Source organism: Planococcus citri, chromosome 5 (genome assembly GCF_950023065.1).
Source record: "Planococcus citri chromosome 5, ihPlaCitr1.1, whole genome shotgun sequence".
NCBI classification, from domain to species: Eukaryota; Metazoa; Arthropoda; class Insecta; order Hemiptera; family Pseudococcidae; genus Planococcus; species Planococcus citri.
The window spans coordinates 27,808,799-27,827,559 of record NC_088681.1 but is presented as its reverse complement, the minus strand read 5'-3'; the positions used below and the strand labels follow the sequence as shown (position 1 = coordinate 27,827,559).

Sequence of the window (18,761 nt, the reverse complement as noted above, 5' to 3'; positions counted from 1 at the left end):
CGTACGGCATAGTAGTATATCACATATGCCCCTCTGAGGTTTGCTCGATGGCGTAACCAGCGGAGAAAAGCACGGATAAAAACATGATATACTATGCATGTACGTGGCAGCGGAGCTGTCCCCCTGCCCCCCTGCGTTTCTACGATGAGAATGGCAGAGGCATACGGTAAAGAATAACTTAGAAAAGAAAAATAAATTAATTTGACCATCAAGGCCCAACAACAAATTCATGTAGGGGTAGTACCGCGTAATAATCAAAGAATGGTATTCTATATTTCAATTTTGTGCTTGGTAGTTTCGCTGCTTTGGATATACGATTGTAACATCTTATATGTTACTTCCATTTTTCAAAATCACTCGCTGCGACATCTGCAAGAAATCTGTCATTTTTTGAGGTTGATAATGCGAAAAATGGCACGTGCCTGCCGGATCGCGATTATCGATATGCAAAATAATGACACAGCGATTTCTGCAATTCTCGCAGAGGATTCGCAGGCTGGGAAACCTGTGATTATAGTATATCCTTCTTGCAGCGTTGTCCGTCTGAACATATTATAACACTTTAATTGTGTTAAAATTGGCATTTTTGATAACACGAAAGCTCGAACAACACCAACTACGAAAAGAAACTGGCTTCTTTAATTGAAGCTGTGTCATCGGTTTCGTGTGTGTCATGAATTGCAGAAAGGTAGTCATCGCTACATTTCCTGTTGGAACCCGTAACCGGTTCCGTGCAAGTCGTGGCACTTATCAGGCAGCGTACCTGTCTTTTTCGGTAACGTCACCACCGCGGAATCCTCCAGGACCACGCCTGATTTCTTCCAGATACGGGGTGAGTACCGTGGCAGAGTACCAATTATTAATATGTTCTTATGCGGCTCTTAAAAATGGTTCGTAAACCATGCTACCAAGTTCCTCTCAATTCCCTAGGTGTCAGCATCCCATTCGGACATACTTGCAACATCTTCTATGTTACTTTTCGATTCCAATCGCCAAGTCGCTGGGACAAATACAACGATTTATTTTCCAGCGAATGGGCGCGTGGTCATTTTCGGTAACTTCACTACTTCGTCTTCTGCGAAACCGTAAACTGTCACTGTCCGAGTCTGTTTCTTCGAGTAACGTTACAAGTATCCGCTTGCTGACTAGGTAGGTGAGTACCGAGGCAGAGAACCGAAATAGTGCATGTCCTTTGGATGGGTTTCAATTGGTTCGACGACCAAGAGTGCTGATCAGCGGTCTTCCTGATTTGAACATGCGTGTATAACACCTTGTGTGTTACAGTTCATTTTTTGGATCACATCGCCAATGATCAAGGTAACAATCGCCCTAGCAGGCGGTTCTTTCCATTGGCAATGGAGATGGCAATACCGTGCTCTCGAACAAGCTGCATTGCGCAAGGTTGTCGGCATGGTATGCCTCCATGGCAGAGTACCAATTAATAGCATGTCCTTTTTTCAGGGCGTTATGGGTTCGTAAACCTCGACCACTAATTTACCAATTTTGAACTTGCTGTAATTCGTGAACCAGTTAAATAATACCTTGCATCTACACGACGGTAGTTGCATATACCAACACGGTAAAAATAAACTCTCCGAGCATACTAATATAACACCTAATGTGTTACCATCTATTTTCGGTAATATCATCTACACAGCCCAAAGGTGAAGAAATCTTTGAGCACAAATCTCCTCAAGATCTCGCGATTTGATGGTGACATGTCTCAATTTCTCAACATCTTGGCGCATAGATGTACTGTGGCAGAGAACCAATTATTAATATGCTCCTAGTGGAGGTGTTACGAGCGGCTTACAAAATCCGACCTGATAGTCGATTAAAGCGCATACTTCAACTGGTTGTCATTACAAGCAAGGTGACAAGGCCGAAATGAGCTTTCAGATACGATTCGACGATCGTTTTCCTATGGCTCGAAAGACTCGATCAGTTTATCATGTGAGAACTACACCGCGGTAGTTCTAATTACCATCGCGGTAATTGTGCTCCCTGAACATTGTATCACCTCGTGGAGATACTATCTGTCATTTTTTGGTAATAACACCCAGCGTTGAAAAAATAGTGGGTGTTTACCCAGGCAGAGTACCTGTTGTCTTTTTGGTAATGGCCCAAAGTTTCCGAAAAAATCGTGCAGAATTTTAACAGCCACTTTGGTATTACCCAGGCAGAGCACCTGTTGTCGTTTTAGGTATCGACAAAACACGAGGAAAACAACGCGAATCCGTCGCTTCTTTATATCCCGCGATACCAGGGCAGAGTACCTACTAAATTAATGTTCTTTTAGGAGTCTTGCGACTTATATTTCCAACCTGAGTGTCGGATAAGGCGCTTTGCAACTGATCGTTTTATTTGAGAGGAAAGTCAGTTTATCTTTTAAAGGGACTACACCGCGGTAATCCCGAATACCATCGCGGTAATTCTTTTGGCTCTCTGAACATTTGTAACGTTCTTGCGTTACGTACGAAATTGGAATTATTCACGGAGCCATCGGAACTCTGTCCAGTGGAACTCGCGCCGTCTCGGTTGGACGGGAAGCGTGATAATTCTTCATTTTAGGTCACGTTCGGATAGCGTGAGCTCGCCTCAATCTAAGACTCTAGAAAGGGAGAGGCTCGATAGGTATCGCGTATCCGATTCGTGCCTTGGCAGAGTACCTCTTATTTTAATGTTCTTGTGAGAGCGAGCGACTTACATTTCCAACCTGAATGTCGGATAATACGCATTCAACTGACCCGTTGTTGCTTGTTGAGGGCTGCGGTCCAATAAATAAATAAATGGTTGCGTTCGATGACGCATCCTATGTCAACCAGGACAAAAAGAGTGCTCTTTAAACTTGCTACACCTGTTGTGTTGCATATATCGTTCAAAGAGACTTTGCGGCTTACAGTATCAACCTGTTTGTCGATTCATGCGCCATCTTATCCTGAGGTGGTAAAATATCAGACTGCGTGACAATCGATTCTGGCAAATCAATTCTCGAGTTTGCACGGGGTATGGAATATCAATTCAACGATTGGTGTTCACGTGAGATTACTTCGCCGAGTATTCATCACGCTTAACCAGTTGCAATATACGACGATATCGCATTAAGGGTTTGCAAAATAGAAAAGAGAAAATATAAAGTAAAAAACTCTTCGAAAGTGCAAACAATCAAACAAAGATGTTACTAATAATAAAGTCGTTTCTACCTTCGACGAGGTAGTAACGGCTTGTAGGAACTATGTACAAATTAACGAAAATTAATACTAGAACATAAAAAAGTAAAAAATACAAAACAACTAACAAATTAAGGTGACAAACACATCACTGGGTGAAAATTCAAACAAGAAATAATACGAAATGTTACAAAAGAGAATTAATACTAATCAAAGGAACAAAAACGTCATCACCGTGATACATCAATCACAAAAAATTAAGTCTTCTAAAAATTGGTTCAAAACGAAAATACAAGTAACAGAAAATTCATACACGTAGGTATGTAATTTGAAAACAAAAAAAAAAAAAAATTAATTCTAACATGATATTTACATAACATCCATGATGAGAATGATAAAAACAATAAAAACTTTGAAATATTTGCACGCAGGCAGACTTAACAAAGAAAAATACAAAAAACAAAATAAAATGATACTAAACTTTGAAATATCTACACGCAGGTAGATGTAACAAAGAAAAACAAATTTTAAGCGAAGTATTTACAAAGGTAGTGTCGGAAAAAACGGTCATTGCGGAGAGATCCGAATATCATCGACGTAAGTGAGCGGCGGAGTGACGCGTTCCAATAGGATCGTGAACGGATGTGCCGTTGGCGCTTCGTTGAGCGGTAGACGATTGAATTCCGTGTTCGGCTCGGGCTCATACCGCGACTGGAGTATCTCATCGACGATGGAATCATATCGGTTGAGGGGACGTGCCGTTGATCGCCGATGAACCTGAGTCCAGGTGATTTGTCGCTGATCGGTAGAATTTGCCGGTCCCTGGATTGGTTGAAGTTGCGGCTCGTCGTTGGCATTGCGGGTGATCTCATAATATCGCCGCTCTTCGCCGCTTGGCATTAGCGTGATAATGTCGGTTACTTCCGGAGTTGGCGGCCGGCGAGTGAGAATATTCGGCTGGAACCTTTGACGACGCTCGACGGTGTCATCGTTCTGTGCGAGTAAACGTCTCAACTCTGGGTGCCACGGTGGTATAATTGGCCACGGCCGGACAGGAACTTCGTTGTTTCGGACTGGCTCGTTTAACACGTCCAACGACGGTTTTCGGAACGAGTGCCTTACCGGCATTTTCAATACGCAGACCATTTTCTCAACACTGTTGAACAAAGTTATAGTATTAGAATTGGTAGTAAAAAACTCAACAAACTACGGCGAGTTTGTAAAAAGAGAAAAGACCACCAATTCGACGATTGGGATATAAATGTAAATTTCGATCAGTTCCTATTAGAAGAGTTCGAAAGTTGATGTGTCGAAAGTTTCAACAATTCGACGATTGTGAGCTTTCAATCCGGTAGATTTGCCAAATTAAGTCTGTGTAAAGTAACAGCAGTGCAAACCACAGTATGAAATACTCTTTGTCGAGTTCAATTGAACGAGTTATTGTCGATACATAGAAACAGTCATCTTGATTATGACGTTTAATGCTTATGTGCGCAGTTTTTTCAGATAAGGCATACGTTACTGTGAATGCGTGCACCAATCTGTCGACGAAGCGCAGTATATAATAAATATCATTGAAGGCACACCAGCGTTCTTGAATATTCATTATTGCTGTAATCAAAATAATTTCGACAAAGTAAATAAAAGACATTGATTCAAAATCTTGTATTCTGATATCAAAAAGTCATACAGTATAGCTTATTACTACTACGACAGTGTGTTTTGGCAAATGTAAGAGAACGAAATACGATCGAAACAAAACAAACAAAAGAAAAAATTTTTAACTATTTATAAAGAAAACGCGAGTAGGTTTAAAGATCTTCGTCGTCTTCATCCTGCTCGTCGTCTTCACCTTCATCGTCATTTGAAGGTTCGATTGCCGGTACGCCCGTTTGCTGTACTCCTTCGTCGAGGAGCGCTGCTTCGGTGCGTGGTGATACTGGCTGTTGAGATTCTTCGTCGTTGCGAGGACTCTCATTAGTCAGATCATAAGTACCAACGAGGTGTGCCGGCTCGGTTGTTTCGATCGCTTCAGTAGTGACTACGGTGGTCACTACTTGTCGAATGGTAGTGAACTCATCATTCTCGACGGAATGTAGAGTTAGAGTCGTATCCTGTACCGCTGTATCAACCTTTGTGAGTATGCGCTGCTCGGCTGACTGCGCTCCTTGAGGTAGTTCCTCCTCGGCGGAAGGATCTGCCGTATTGGTAAGGTCGATTGTTTTGAGCGGTTTATCCGACTCCGTTAGCGACGTTGATCCGGTTAAGTCGACCGTTTTCACTGGTTTCTCATGCGGCGTTGATTCTGTTAAATCAAGCTTCGGCACGAGTACCTTTGGCTGAGTGCCGACTGTTCCTTCCGTCGTAGGATGTTCGGCATCAGTTTGTTTTTTCGGTTGAGACTGTGTGCCGAATACCTTTTTGAGGACTAAGTTGCGCTTAAGCGCTGCGTTTACTCGCAGCTGCTTTGCACGCTGCTGTCTCGGAATGTACGTCAGTAACGTTTGCGGTGGCGAGAGCTTAGTTTTTATCGCGCTGCGTGACTTGCGCGGTTTTGACTTAACGGCTTTGGTCGTGTCGCTTTCCGATGCAGAGGCAGAGGTCGTTGAGTCGGTAGGCTCAGGTACGCCATCGGTATTGCCGAATATCTCGTACATTCGACGCTCTGTTTCGGTAGGAGGTTTGCCCAATGGTGGAGTTTTTACCAAGAACCCAATGTATTTGTCGTTATCGATAGTTGGGTTAGGTTTAAGACCGGTGTTGAGTACGGACGACTCATCTCCCGACTTTACCTTGCGATCTTTTGATTTATTCGACGATCGGTGCTCTGAGCGGGAGCGTTCTCTTGCTTTGGAGGTTGCGCGGGATGGAGTTTTAGACGAGCTTTGCTTAGACTTGTTTCTTGAATCTTCCGACGAGTTCCCGGATTGTTCAGAAACATTGCGGGCTGGTTTCTCCTTCGACGAGGAGATGCCTGCTTTCGCATTGTCAGCTTCTTTCTTCCACTCCATCTTTTCCTTCAGCGATTCGCGCGATTTGGCATCTGCGGCTAGTCGCTCCTGCTCTTTCGCTTTACTAGCTTTTACGTCGGCTTGAATTTTAGTGAGAACTTTGGCGCGTTCGATCACCTCCTTGTCGGTAAGCGGTTTCTGTTCGTCGTCAGAAAAACCTACATTTGTTAGGTGCAAGCCACTGTATGGTGAAATCTCAACTTTCGTTGAAGTTGTTGATTTCGCCTTTTGGTTGCGCGGATCTAGCGGATGACATCCAGGTGTCGCTGTACCCACTTTGGGGTATGGCGGCGTGCCCACTGCTTTATTTCCCAGGTAATTCGCTGTTGCCTGCTGCAACTGCGGGTTTACGTAGGATGGTGACAGGGTGTCGGTTACTATGTCATTCGGGCTTTGCTGAAACGACGATTTGGGTAGATTAAACTGCGGCATCACTGGTGCGGAAGTTTGTTGCGAATCGACGTTCGTATCAAGCTTCGCTTTTGATGTCGGCGGCGTTGCAGGTGACGATGCGGCGCTATTAGCGTTATTCAACTCGACGGTTGAATCGCTTTTTTCGATGACTGGTTCCGGAATAAATACGGCTGCGATACAGTTTGCTACTTTTTGGTATGTAGCTTTCGTATATTTCGGGCCAAGCTCGTCCACTGATGCCAATTCCAGGTTCAAGTCGTTGAGTAAGTGGCTCGCAACCATATACTGGAATTTTCCAGTTCCCCAATTGTACGAGAATGTTTGTGTAATTTGCCGGAACGTGTTGTTGTGCAGTCAGCCGCTTGCGTTCGGAGGCAACATGATTACCTGTTCGACTTTTTTATCTCCTAAAACTTCGATGAGTTTCCGGAAATTTAAGTCGAAGGTATTCGGTGGCGTAAATGAGAAGATGTCGAACGTGCCAATAGATATCATGAGATTTTTCGGGATTTGTTTTAATTCGACGATTAACTCAATCAATTCCGAAATCTTCATGTCGCGCTTATACATGCGCTTATCTATGTTGTCATGGTATGGTTTGCCTTCCGTAATCGCATGCATGATGCCATGAGCATGGATGTCGCCTACAATCCAATATTTGTACGCGAACAGAGCCATAACGGGTTTTGCTTCGCCGATTTTCAAACCGCAGACCGAAAAGTGTTGCGGGTAGGCATTCGTTGGGTAGAATGGCGCTAACACTTCGTGCGTTACCTCCGGGTATCGTGAATCGAAGGTGTCTCGATTTGCTTTCGTATTGGACTGTTTTCCCGGTTTTGCCCGCTTTTTCTTTTTTGGTACAACTGCCGGAGACTGGTTCGCCGTTGGTTGAGCACTCTCGGCTTGATTCGGTACGTTCAAATTCGCGTTCGGATCAACGGAATTCTGCGTGTTGGCGGTATCAGGCGCGCTGGAGTTCGACTGCTCGCCACTTTGAGCGAGTGGTCTTCCCCAGTAGTCTGTTTCCTTCTTTTGCGGGAAATCCCAGTAAGGTGAAATCGGCGAGTGGGAACTTGCATCCGGTACAGTCGGCGCTGTACCCGGTTGCACGAACGGGATTTTGAAACTAATAAGCGCCCCGTCGGCCGCGTCCTCGACGTGAGCGAGTGTCCGTGGGGCGATTGTCGTAGCGGCGTTCGTCGTGATGGTGCTCGTATTCGTCGTACCGTCGATTATCGTAGCGTTCGTCGTAGCGTCCGTCGCTGCGTTCGTCGTAGCGTTCGTCGCGGCGTTCGCTGCGGCGCCTGTTATGATCGGGAAACCGGGCGGCGGGCGGTGGAGGCCTTGCGTAAGGTTGCTCACGGTAGCGGCGTTTGTTTGAGGTATCCCTGCGCTCACCGGCGTGGGGGCGGGGATACCTCTTTCCGCGTTTTTTGACGGCTTCGGAACTTTCGGCGTGACCTTTGGTGTACCGTTGTTGACCGGAGGTGGTGGCGGGAACGGTGACGGTACAAACCCCTGGCAGAGCTCGTTTGTCGCCGCGGTAGGTGCAGTGGTCGTCGAAATCGGCGTCGTATTCGTCGGTAAGGTGGCCGTAACCGCCGGCAGCGAGGCTGGCGTCGTCGCATTCGAGCTGGTTGCAGATTGCTGGTTCAAGTGACTGGCTATCGCTGTGGAGCTCGGGAATAGCGATGACATTTTGGCTTTACGAAGTGCCTCGTATTTCGCCGTAGTAGTTTCCAATTGAGCTTTTAAACTCGCGATCATATTATTAGCATCAGTTAATTGTACTTCGAAATCTGACATTTTCTTGTACATGTCTTCGGACAAATCTTGTTGTAGTTCTCTGTCGGTATGCAGCTGAGCGATTTCCCTACGTAGAGCTTGCAACTCGCCGGTTGCGGCTCCCGTAGGTTCAGGTGTTGAGATCTGAATACGAGTTACCTCTACCTTGTAGCAGATGCTCTCCTTCACGTCTCGTTCACAACCGATATGTGTACACCGAGTCAACTGCACGCCGGCAGGATCTCGGAGTTCGGAGTCTTTGATCGCTTTCATGATGCAGCTCTTATGGTAAAGATGCTGGCATTTGGTTATGTAGATTGATTCGGGAACCTTTTTATCGCCTCCATATTGTTTGCCGTGTGATGTAATCACCAAACCGCATTTATCGCATGCGAGATGCGTAGATTCTGCCATCACTGTGAACAGAAATGCGACGAGGTGTTAAACGAAGTTGTAAGGCAATACCGATTTAGCGACAAAATAAGTTCTGAATATTGATTAGAAAACAAATCGGCATGGTGGGCCTATTGTTTTTTACGTTAACACTGCTTAGTAATGTGAAAGCATAATAATCGTACGAGTTTGTACTTACCACAGGAGCTGATGACAAATATTTAAAATTGAAACGAGAAACGAAAATACTATACTCGAAATAAGTAATAATTACTTACGATAGCAACGCAAAAATAAGACGCGAAGACAGAATACGAAGATTCAAAAACGCATTAGCAAAACATATAGCAAGAGCAAAGGCATGTACTCGGTAGCATGTGAAACGAAATAATGATTTCGATAGTTGGATCAGGTTCGTCGTTGCTTCCAACTGCCGAGTCTTTCCCCCACTTCGCTACTCGGCGGCGGCGAACGGGATTGGTCGAACTCGGTGTTGTGTTGGTAGCAATGCGCTCGAACGGCAGGTTTTGACTATAACCTTCTAGAATGTTCTAAGCAGAAAATATCAGACGGCGCCGATTTTCCTGGAACGGGTTTGTCAAAATGTGCGCCTAAATGCGCAGTTCGGCGGTCTTTATTGTTATGATAAACTACGTCGCAATTAAATCGAATTTTTTAACGGCCTGTCAGCCATTTTGCTATCGCTACGAGTCACGTCGCTTTCTCTTCATCGAAAGAAAACATCTGCCTTTTGCTAAATGCACGTTTTTTCTTTGTCTCGAAATTATTGCGTCAGATTTCTTCATCGATTCCAATCTTTTATCGGATTCGATGGTTGAAATTTGCGTGCTGGTGGTTTTTGTTATTATTCAAAGTTTTATTTGTCATCAATTAAATATTACTACTCCTGTGGTTTTTATTTATGTCTTTTCCAAGTATTCGTTCGAAGAAATTTGCGTCACAGTCTTTTACTGTATTACAAAAATTTCGTGAAAAAATATCCAAAATCTGTTATTTCGGTCATTTTATTCACGTTTTGGAATTTTCAAAATTACATTTTGAGATTTGAACTAATTTCGAGTCAACAAAATTTTATTTATTTTGGGCTCTTAATTAATTTCAAAAATTTCTCATTGCCTCGAAAACGCTGTGCAATGCACGAATCTAATTTTCTCGCAAACATGAGGGCATATGTATGTGAAAAATGAATTTCAAAATCTATTATTTCGAAAAACATTTCGAACTTGTCTGCGTTAGAAAATTGCGTTTTCGTGATTTTGTTTTTTCGAATTTTGAGTTGCAGTGTTAAGAAAGGGCATATGGATTTGTACATGAATCTCAGTATACTAACTAAGTTTTACCTGTACGAATAGTTCCAAAGGTAACTTTCTGAATAAAGTTGCCAAGTTGTTGATTTATTCCAATTCGAATTCTATTTTTTTTTGATTACTTTTTAACTGCTACTTTCTGTTGCGAAAATCTGATTATTTTCATCATACTCGTAGTTGTTTTATCGAGAAAAAACAAACATTGTATTACTTAACACTGATACTGGCAATTTCAAACGACTACATAATTAGTCACTGTACCTGTATTTTCTACTTCTAAATGCTACGTCTGGCAACGTTGCTATATTCCATTTGTACCGCTGGCGGTATTTTATACTACGATAAAATTTGCTCGCCCTTCGTATACGATCTGGAATCTGTATGAAAATACGTGAACGTTATTAGCGATCATAATTTCTAAATAAATTATTACTGCTAATTATTCATAAATCTAGGTTGATTTAGTACTGTTATTTGGTCTTCGTATAATCGGTTTCAGTTTCGTAGCTCTTTTAGCTGTTTTTGAAATTTTAAACTAAGAGACCATCGGTATTTTCTGCGTGGCTTCTCCTAGCTAATTTATTTCGCAAAATCATTATTAATTGAGACCGGTTACGTCTACGTAGCTCTTCCTCGCTACAATCACTTTACTCACCGGTAAATTGATCGTAGGTATTCTGCTAATGAACGTTCGTTAAAATTATCTTTCATTTGCGTATCTGAATTGACTAAATTATTCGTTAGTTATGAATGATTTGATTTGGTTCGCTGCTAATTTGTAATTTTGAATTTTACTCACTTTGGAATATTTTTCAAAATACTAAACCGGAGAATTAGCGTTCGAAACCAAATCACCAAGTACCTACTGTTTTACTTACGTTGAAGTACCCAGTTTTTACTCAGCGGTCATTATTCTGAAAGATAATTACTGTAACGTTCGGTTTCGTCTACGTAGCTCATTTTATAATTTGGAAATAAACACTATCTGAACAATCTGTACTCTGAGAGATCGTCTGGTACTCATTACTTACTTACATTGAAGTATGTAATTGGTACTTACGTGATATTTTATTTTACCATAAAGAAAATTTTGCATCAGCGTTCGGTTTCATCTTCGTAGCTCTTTTACGTTAGAATCATTCCACTCGTCGGTGAATTGATCGTAGATGTAATGCTAACTTTCAAAATCTAATCATAAGTTCGAAACCAACTCTTATTAGAGTAATTTTCAACTCACGTAGCTTGTTGCTAACCATTTTGAAAAGAAAACCGAATGCGATGAATTCATTGTAGAGATTCACTTTACCATTGATGTGTAATATTCACGTTGCTTGCTTTTATCATCGAATAATTTAGTATACAAATAAACTTCGAGTTGTTACCTGAATTTGTATTTGTAGTTATTCGATGTATTTTTCATTTCAGCCTTCATCATTGCTTAATTGCAGCTTCCCTTTTTTCTTGAGCGCTAAATAATCGATTGAGAACGATATTAGTATCGAGTTTGATTACAATACTCTCAAGCGGTTGAGTTGTTAATTATGTGAGGCATATATTGAACGTTAGGTTACTTCCTACGAAGTATCCATTTGTTCATTTGCGTGTAATTAAGCTGTGTGAGAGCGTACATTGTTTACTTTCGGCGAAGTATGCAATGTTAAGCTGTGCAATGAGAGTGTGAATGACTAATTAAAGCAAGCAGTATATAATACATCTATATTTAAGGTATGAAAGACAAGTACGAAAATGCAAATTAATATGATATGACTAAAATTATCACGACAATGATCACATCTTGTATGTGTTTCATTCGTCGCAATCTGGTGCGCTGATTCACCCGCAAATACGTCGATTCGCTGGAGTTTCTACGCCGTCGTTATCGTATTAACTAGTTACTCCTTGATTTAACAAACAAATAGCGTGATAGATTAGTATCTATGTTCATTTGTGCAATTAATAACGCCTTAATGGCAGAACATACTTCGTAATGATCCGTATTTTCAGTCAGCTCGTCCCACCATTGCAGGAACTCTAACTTGATCCATTTCATCGTTTCTGGACCGTTACCATTTTGCACGTAGCATTTTCGATATATTTCGCCATGTCTTTTTGTAATTTTGCAGGTTTGACGGATTCGTTGGTTGGCGATGGTGTGCTCTTGGTTGTTATGGTCACCGTTGTTCATTTCCGCTTCCATTTTTCTGTTAAAAAATCGAAGTCGGATTGGTATATTGTTTGATATTAGTTTGGACTAAATGCTACGTAATTGAAGGTTTACTTACTCGTTTCAATACAGCTGGCACTGTAGAAATCGCTAAAGAGTGTATTAACACGTTAGTTAATTTCAACGTAGCCTTTAATTACTCAAAAGTACAACTTTGCTGAGAACAACTTCTAAATTAATCAAACTTTCCTTCGAAGTGATGAAATGGTGATAAGAGCACATTTTCGCCGGTGTTATTCCGTCTGAGTACATGCGGATGCGGTGGCTCACGTTTTTGCCCGTAACGTAACGCGTAACGCTTTGAATAGCGTTATTTTTCAAAATTTTGAGATTTTACTCAAATTTTCGCGTTTTAGCTATCTAAACCGAGTATTGGCTATTACGTGACTATTCCCTTGTGGAATATTTACGTGTTTAGTGGTTCTCAAAGTTAAACTTCAGTTTTTTACCGAATTTCAACTTAGAAAGAAATCCAAACTTGGTCAATACTGTAGTTAAATTTCAGTCTTTTACCGAATTTTAACTTGTCGAGACTTGTAATAGAGCATACGTGATTTGTGATTATTCAAAAATCTAATTATTTTCGAAATTGATCATTTTAAATGCCCCAGTCCGCGTTTACGTATGTTTGGTTGTATTTTCAAAACTGATTATTTGAAATTTAAAACTTTTTCTCGTATTTGTGATTCATTCTGATTGTTTTAATTTCCTGTTTGAAATTTTGCCAATCAAAATAAATTTACATTGTGACTTGGATTTCGGCGAATCCTGGTCTGTGGTGTATTTTGGTCACTATTTGGTTATAGTGTTCAAAATTTCCAGTTACGATTTTACAAAATAAATTGACTAATTTCAGATTTTATTAAGTAACCAGCCATTCATGGCGTTGGTAATTGTACTCTTTAGGAATTGAGCAATTGCATTTTCATTTCTAGGTATTTCACACTGAGGTGGAATTTCAACCTTTATGATTTCCCCTTCCAGTTTATATTCTGGTGGGAGAGAAATGAAAATGTTAATTTCATTTTCCTCAGGATTAATCTCAACTGTGACTTTATTGACCTCTAAGTTTCTTGGTTCCACCGTAAAAACTTCTTGTAAGTCTTCTGTGAGCGAAAGTTCTGAGTCTTCAATAAAGTAACTTTTGTAAAGACTTTTCTCAGAGTAATGATATGGGACAATCTGATGGAAATCGTAGGTTCTTGGTGGTTCTTGACCCATACGCATTAGGCGTGCCTTGATTCTCTCAGATTTCCTTTGAGATTTAGTCAATTTATTTGGATCTTTTGCCGGTTGTGCGCTTCCTTCTGTCGTCAAATCTCCTGTTTGAGATTGCGACATTGAAGGTTGCGGCTCCGCGGCGTTTGTCACAATTTTAGGTGTCTTTGGAGGTCGACCTCGCGGCTTCCTAACAGAAGGAGCGAGTTGTGCACTTTGTTTGGGTGTGGCTGCGGATGCCCCAGTCGAAGTTGAGGATTCTAGTTGATCCTCTGTGCTCGTCTGAGTTTCCTCAGTGGCATTGGTATTTCGAGCTGAGTCATTTGGATCAACTTCCTCTCGTAAATCAGTGGATGTTGATTCCGTAAACTGTTGTTCAGTTGGCACTTCACCATTTACTGCAGTTTCAGTAATCGGTGGGTTGTGCACTTCAACTTCTACTTGTAGTTCGGTAGCTGTTGAAGTACTGGCTTGATCGCGTTTTTCAGTTCTTTGTTGAGCTCGAAGGTCGCGTGCTGTGTTTTCAAGCTGTCGTAAAATAGCAGGTGATGCTTCTGTAATGTCACGCTCATTAATACCGACACCCTGCGGTGCACGAGTTGGCGGATCGTCAACGTCTTCCTCACTGTCAGACATTGCTTCGCGAGCTTTGAATAAAAATTCTTTGATTTTTTCTTCAATCGAACGCTGGTCTAGTAGAGATTTGAGACAGTCGCTTTTTTCCATGTCTTCGATATTTTTACTAGTTAGGAATAGCGTTAACTGTCTTATGTTCGAAATTCTATCTACAGTTGTTCCATCTGTAGGTTTCAGAAGGTAACTGTTGAAACCTGACCATTTTATTACTATAAAAGGTCCATGTTTCTTTTGATAGAGTTTCGCAGCTGTTCGTTTTTCGAAACTTGACTGTTTGTGGTTGGTAATTAGTACCATATCGCCGGGTTGCAAATATGTAGGATCAACGTGCGTTTTGTTGAAGCAATATTCTTCTTCAATACGCTTTTGACGTCTTTTTTCTCTAATAAATGCTTCAACGGCTTGGCGATCAGTCAAATTCCCGCTTCTGTCTTCTTGCCATTCATTCGTATACACAGCTTTTTTAGCTAACATATCTGCTATGATGTTAGTGTATTCTACTTTGCGTGCGTATACGTGCTGAAATTCTACATCTTCGAGCTCTTGCCTGATAGCAAGAATACGTTGAAATAGTTCAGCATGATGAACTGGCTTATTTCGGGAGTTTTTCCAATTGTTGGTTTTCCATATCGAGCATGTGTTCGTTAGCGCTTTGATTACGTAGTTCGAATCTGATAACAATTTTATCTTCTTAACGCCGTTATCTCGTAATATTTCGAGCGCAATAATTATTGCCATTAGTTCGGCGTAATTGTTCGTAACCTGGAATTCTGTGCTCACAATCCTGTCAGATATGTTAGCAGTTGAACCCGGTTTGAAACAAATTCCTATTCCAGCAATAGCTTCGGGTGAGCCGTTTTTGGAACAGGCGCCGTCGGCTGTAACTCTGGCATAGCCATTGTTGTCGATAAAGACTTCCTGTTCATCGGACGGGACGTCAAATATCTTGAGTTCGCGGCTTCGACATTCCTCAATGGTTATTGATGGAATTTGGTTGTTTTCGTTTTGATCATGTAATCGTGCTAATGCATCTCGGAAGTTGAAAGTTCTGATTTCAGTAGGAAAACCTGGAATTGTCGTGTCTGGTATGAACCAAGCCTCGTTGGGCTTGAAGCCAAACGACGTTGGTGTGTTGTTAATTTCGTTTTGGATTTCTCCAACGAATTTACTCCAACCAAGATGAGTGCGATATGGATCATAAACTTCGTTGAGTTTGACACGTAACTTATCGCCTATTACTCTCATTGTTCGTTCCACTGAAGAACTTTGAGGGTTGTAAGCTGTCGTGTGTGCAACTTTGATCTCGCATTTTTCCAGCAAATTGTACCAGGAATCGGAAATAAATTGCGTACCGTTGTCAGTGATCACTTTCTTGATCTTGACATCGTGGATTTCAATTTCAAATAAAATTGATTCCATTGCGTTGCAAACTACTTTCTTTTGAATCCTGTGCATGTCTCGAAGCCAGACACGACTGGTAAAGATTTCTTTTGCAACTAGCAAGTATTTCGGATCGTTCTTCAATGCTGGAACTGGTCCATAGATATCTACCGATAGCACATCGCCGATGGCGTACGCCTCGATTTGAGCGTATTCCAGGACTTTGTGCTTCGCGTAGTTCTTGTTCACTTTGCATATAATGCAGGTGTTTGTAATATCGCGTATATACGCGAGTGAACTAGGATGGTAGTATAGTTGTCTAAAAATCATGTCTAATCGATTTGCCCCAGTATGCCCATAGGCACAGTGTAGGTAGTCGACAGTGTCGTAAAGCAAACGATCAGGTAAATATGGTACTTGCGATTTATCTGGCAAAATTTTCATCAGACGTTTTTTACCATCGCGTGTGTACATTATGTCATAAATTTGTTTTTTACGGAGTGACGTACCCTGTTGCTTCTTATTATTTGCTGGTACGTCTTCTTCTAAGACATCCATTATCTTTTTGCAATGTTTATCTCTAGCTTGTTCGTCTTCTATATTGGATAGTAGGTCGAACAATCTGGGTACGTTTTCGTCCATAAATTTGCAATCCAGAGGTGGTAGAGCGGTCTTTTTACTGGCACCTGTTAGTTCATGATTGTCTTCCTTGTGAAAACCTTTCGTGAACCTGGGTACCACTTGGTTAATCATCAATAGATCGAGCTCTGTTAGCTCTTCTATGACGATATTTCCAACTACCAGTTCTGGTGCTTTAATGTCGTATAAAGCTTTATTGGATAACTTCATGTCATAGATTAGATCGAAATTGCATATAGTTGTAACCCATTTTGCAGCTTTTCGGTGCGTTTTCGCCAGACTCTCAAATTCTTTGTAAATTGGGAGCAAATTGGCGCGCACGTGGACTCTCCTGCTGAAAATCCACATCCAAATCTTTTTAATGACTGAGTAGAGTGTTAGCATTTCTTTGTCATACAGCGTAAAGTTTTTCTGGTGCTCCTTGAAGCCAACAGAAATGAACATAATGATTTGCTTTTGTTCATCTTCCTTGTAGAAGAGAACTGCATTCATTGCATCGTCTGTATAATGCGTGTCCAAGAATAAGTCGCCCTCACGTGGAGGTTGTTTCAACGTGAATTCCTTCAAGTACTCCGATTTGAGTATGTCGAAGGCCTTCTGTTGAGCATCCGTCCAGACTATAGGGTCGTCGCCCTTTGTCAGTTCGTATATTGGGCTCAGGATTTGCATGTATCGGGGAATAAACGGCTTGTACAGCACGGTGTTCCCAACAAGAGCTAACACTTCTTTGTTGTTTTTAAGTACGAATTTGCCATGTTTCATATGGTCTTTCTCAAATTTCAGGAATTTTTCCTTTTTAAGGTCCTGTTTATCAATGTTTTCTTTGGATAAGACGAACCCCAAGTGGTCTGTACGCCTCTTGAAAAAGTGGGTTTTGGTCGGATTCAGTTTTAATCCAGCCCGTCTTATTTTTTCGAATACACTGAGTAGTCTATCAAGTGTTTCTTTAAACGTAGTGCCAGAGACTTTGACGTCATCCACAAACTTGGAGATGCCTTCTTCGTCCTTTAGCACTTGGTTTATCATATGAACAAACTCACCGCTCGAGATCTTCAATCCGTACGGTAGTCTGTTAAATTCGTATACTTGGCCGTTTATTATGAACGCTGTATACTTTTTCGATTCTTCATCTAGCTCTAATTGCCAGAATCCGGACGTAAAGTCCAGCGTACAAAATAGACCATCAGGTGAACCACTGAATATTACGCTATCGATTGTAGCGGGTTCAGTTAGTACGCATTGTAAAAAGTTGTTTAACTCGTCAGCTGCCAAACACAGTCGTATATCGCCATTCTTTTTAATGACGGGTGCGAGTGTATTTATAAAAACTGAACGAGATAGCCGAATTATTCGCAAATCTAACATCTTTTGAGTCGTCATATCGAGGGCTTGTTTTAACCGAGCTGGAGGTCTATATTTTTCACCTCGTGGCACTGCTAGGTGCCCCTCACCGGGGATAAAGTTGAAATGTACTTTTTCACCTTTGTAACATCCCGGATTCAGACTAAATATGTCTTGATAAGCATTGATCTTGTGCATGGCATCGTCTACCTCCTTTTGAGGTGCAATGCCAAGCTCTCGTATTTCAGCTAAATCTTCGATGAGATTTTTCTGCATAATACGTACTGCTTTAATTCGGTCTTCTTCAGGCTCTTTTAGCTTGTCTCTTGTAGACATGCTTGTGGCCATTAAATCAATAGTTATTGTTGTGTGTTCAGGGATCTGCTCGATCTTAAATAAAGAGAGCGCGTCTTTGTAAACATCTGGGTTTATAAATGCAATTGTAAAATGATCGTCATCCTTAGGTTCATGACTTACGCATCTCTGGCGGAAATGTAAGTGTAGATCCAAATGTTCCATGGCTGCTCTTCCCAGTATGAAAGTGTTGCCAATGGTGTCCATTATGTAGAATGGTACAACGAATTCCTTTGGACCAAAATTAAATGTGATTTCAGCCAGAATTTGTGACGCTCGTTCAATTGCATTGTTGGCCATACGTAGCTGCACGATGCGATCCATAGCAATTTCGCGTACTGCATGTGGCACTTTCAATTTGAGTTGTTTCAGCACATTCCTTGAGATAACATTGGGAAGTGCTCCCGAGTCCAACTGAATGGCGACGATCTTATCACCTACTGTGATTGGAACGACGCAAGTTGGGTCATCGGTACCTTCGTTTACCACTAATGGTTTAGCTTTTTCTTTCAGCTGAGTTTCATCAAGGTGTGCGTTGTCAATCGCTTCGAGTGCTCGAGCTTCTTTAATTATTCGTTTACGAAGTGCATGATGTCTCCATTTCTTGTCGGCAGGTAGGCCTCTTATGAATTTCACGCGTGTTGTAGTCGTATCACTATTACACGGAAATGTCTTAATGCCATCCCTTGTTAACAATCTGAGCAATCTGTCTTTGGGAGGTTTCTTGATTATTGCATTTTTAACTCCAAAGTCTCCGATTGGTCTTCGATCCTTCGCTCTATGGTGAATGTTCAAGACTTCAAAAGGAGTTGGAGAATAATCAAGTTCCGGAAACTCGTCTAATACGAGTTCTGGGTCCTCCATTATC

General features: G+C 41.5%; 2 protein-coding genes and 1 long non-coding RNA gene across 3 annotated transcripts in view; 1 reads left to right on the top strand and 2 right to left on the bottom strand.

Moving 5' to 3' along the window:
• The window catches only part of LOC135846711 (homeobox protein six1-like), a 65,351-nt gene that overhangs the window by 23,593 nt on the left and 22,997 nt on the right, over positions 1–18,761 (top strand). The window lies entirely within an intron of this gene.
• Positions 6,950–10,522, bottom strand: LOC135846772 (mucin-5AC-like). Its single transcript, XM_065366054.1, has 2 exons — positions 10,135–10,522; positions 6,950–8,796 (listed from the first exon to the last, which is right to left on the bottom strand). The coding sequence occupies exon 2, from the start codon at positions 8,792–8,794 to the stop codon at positions 6,950–6,952; it is 1,845 nt and encodes a 614-aa protein (XP_065222126.1). The 5' UTR covers positions 8,795–8,796; positions 10,135–10,522.
• LOC135848198 (uncharacterized) lies at positions 11,827–12,610 on the bottom strand. The gene is made up of 3 exons (XR_010559329.1): positions 12,384–12,610; positions 12,083–12,302; positions 11,827–11,999 (listed from the first exon to the last, which is right to left on the bottom strand). It is a non-coding gene; the product is annotated as an uncharacterized LOC135848198 (long non-coding RNA).

What these genes read in the sequence shown, in the direction of transcription:
- LOC135846772 (XM_065366054.1), bottom strand. Translation starts at nt 8,794, where the DNA reads ATGGCAGAATCTACGCATCTCGCATGCGATAAATGCGGTTTGGTGATT.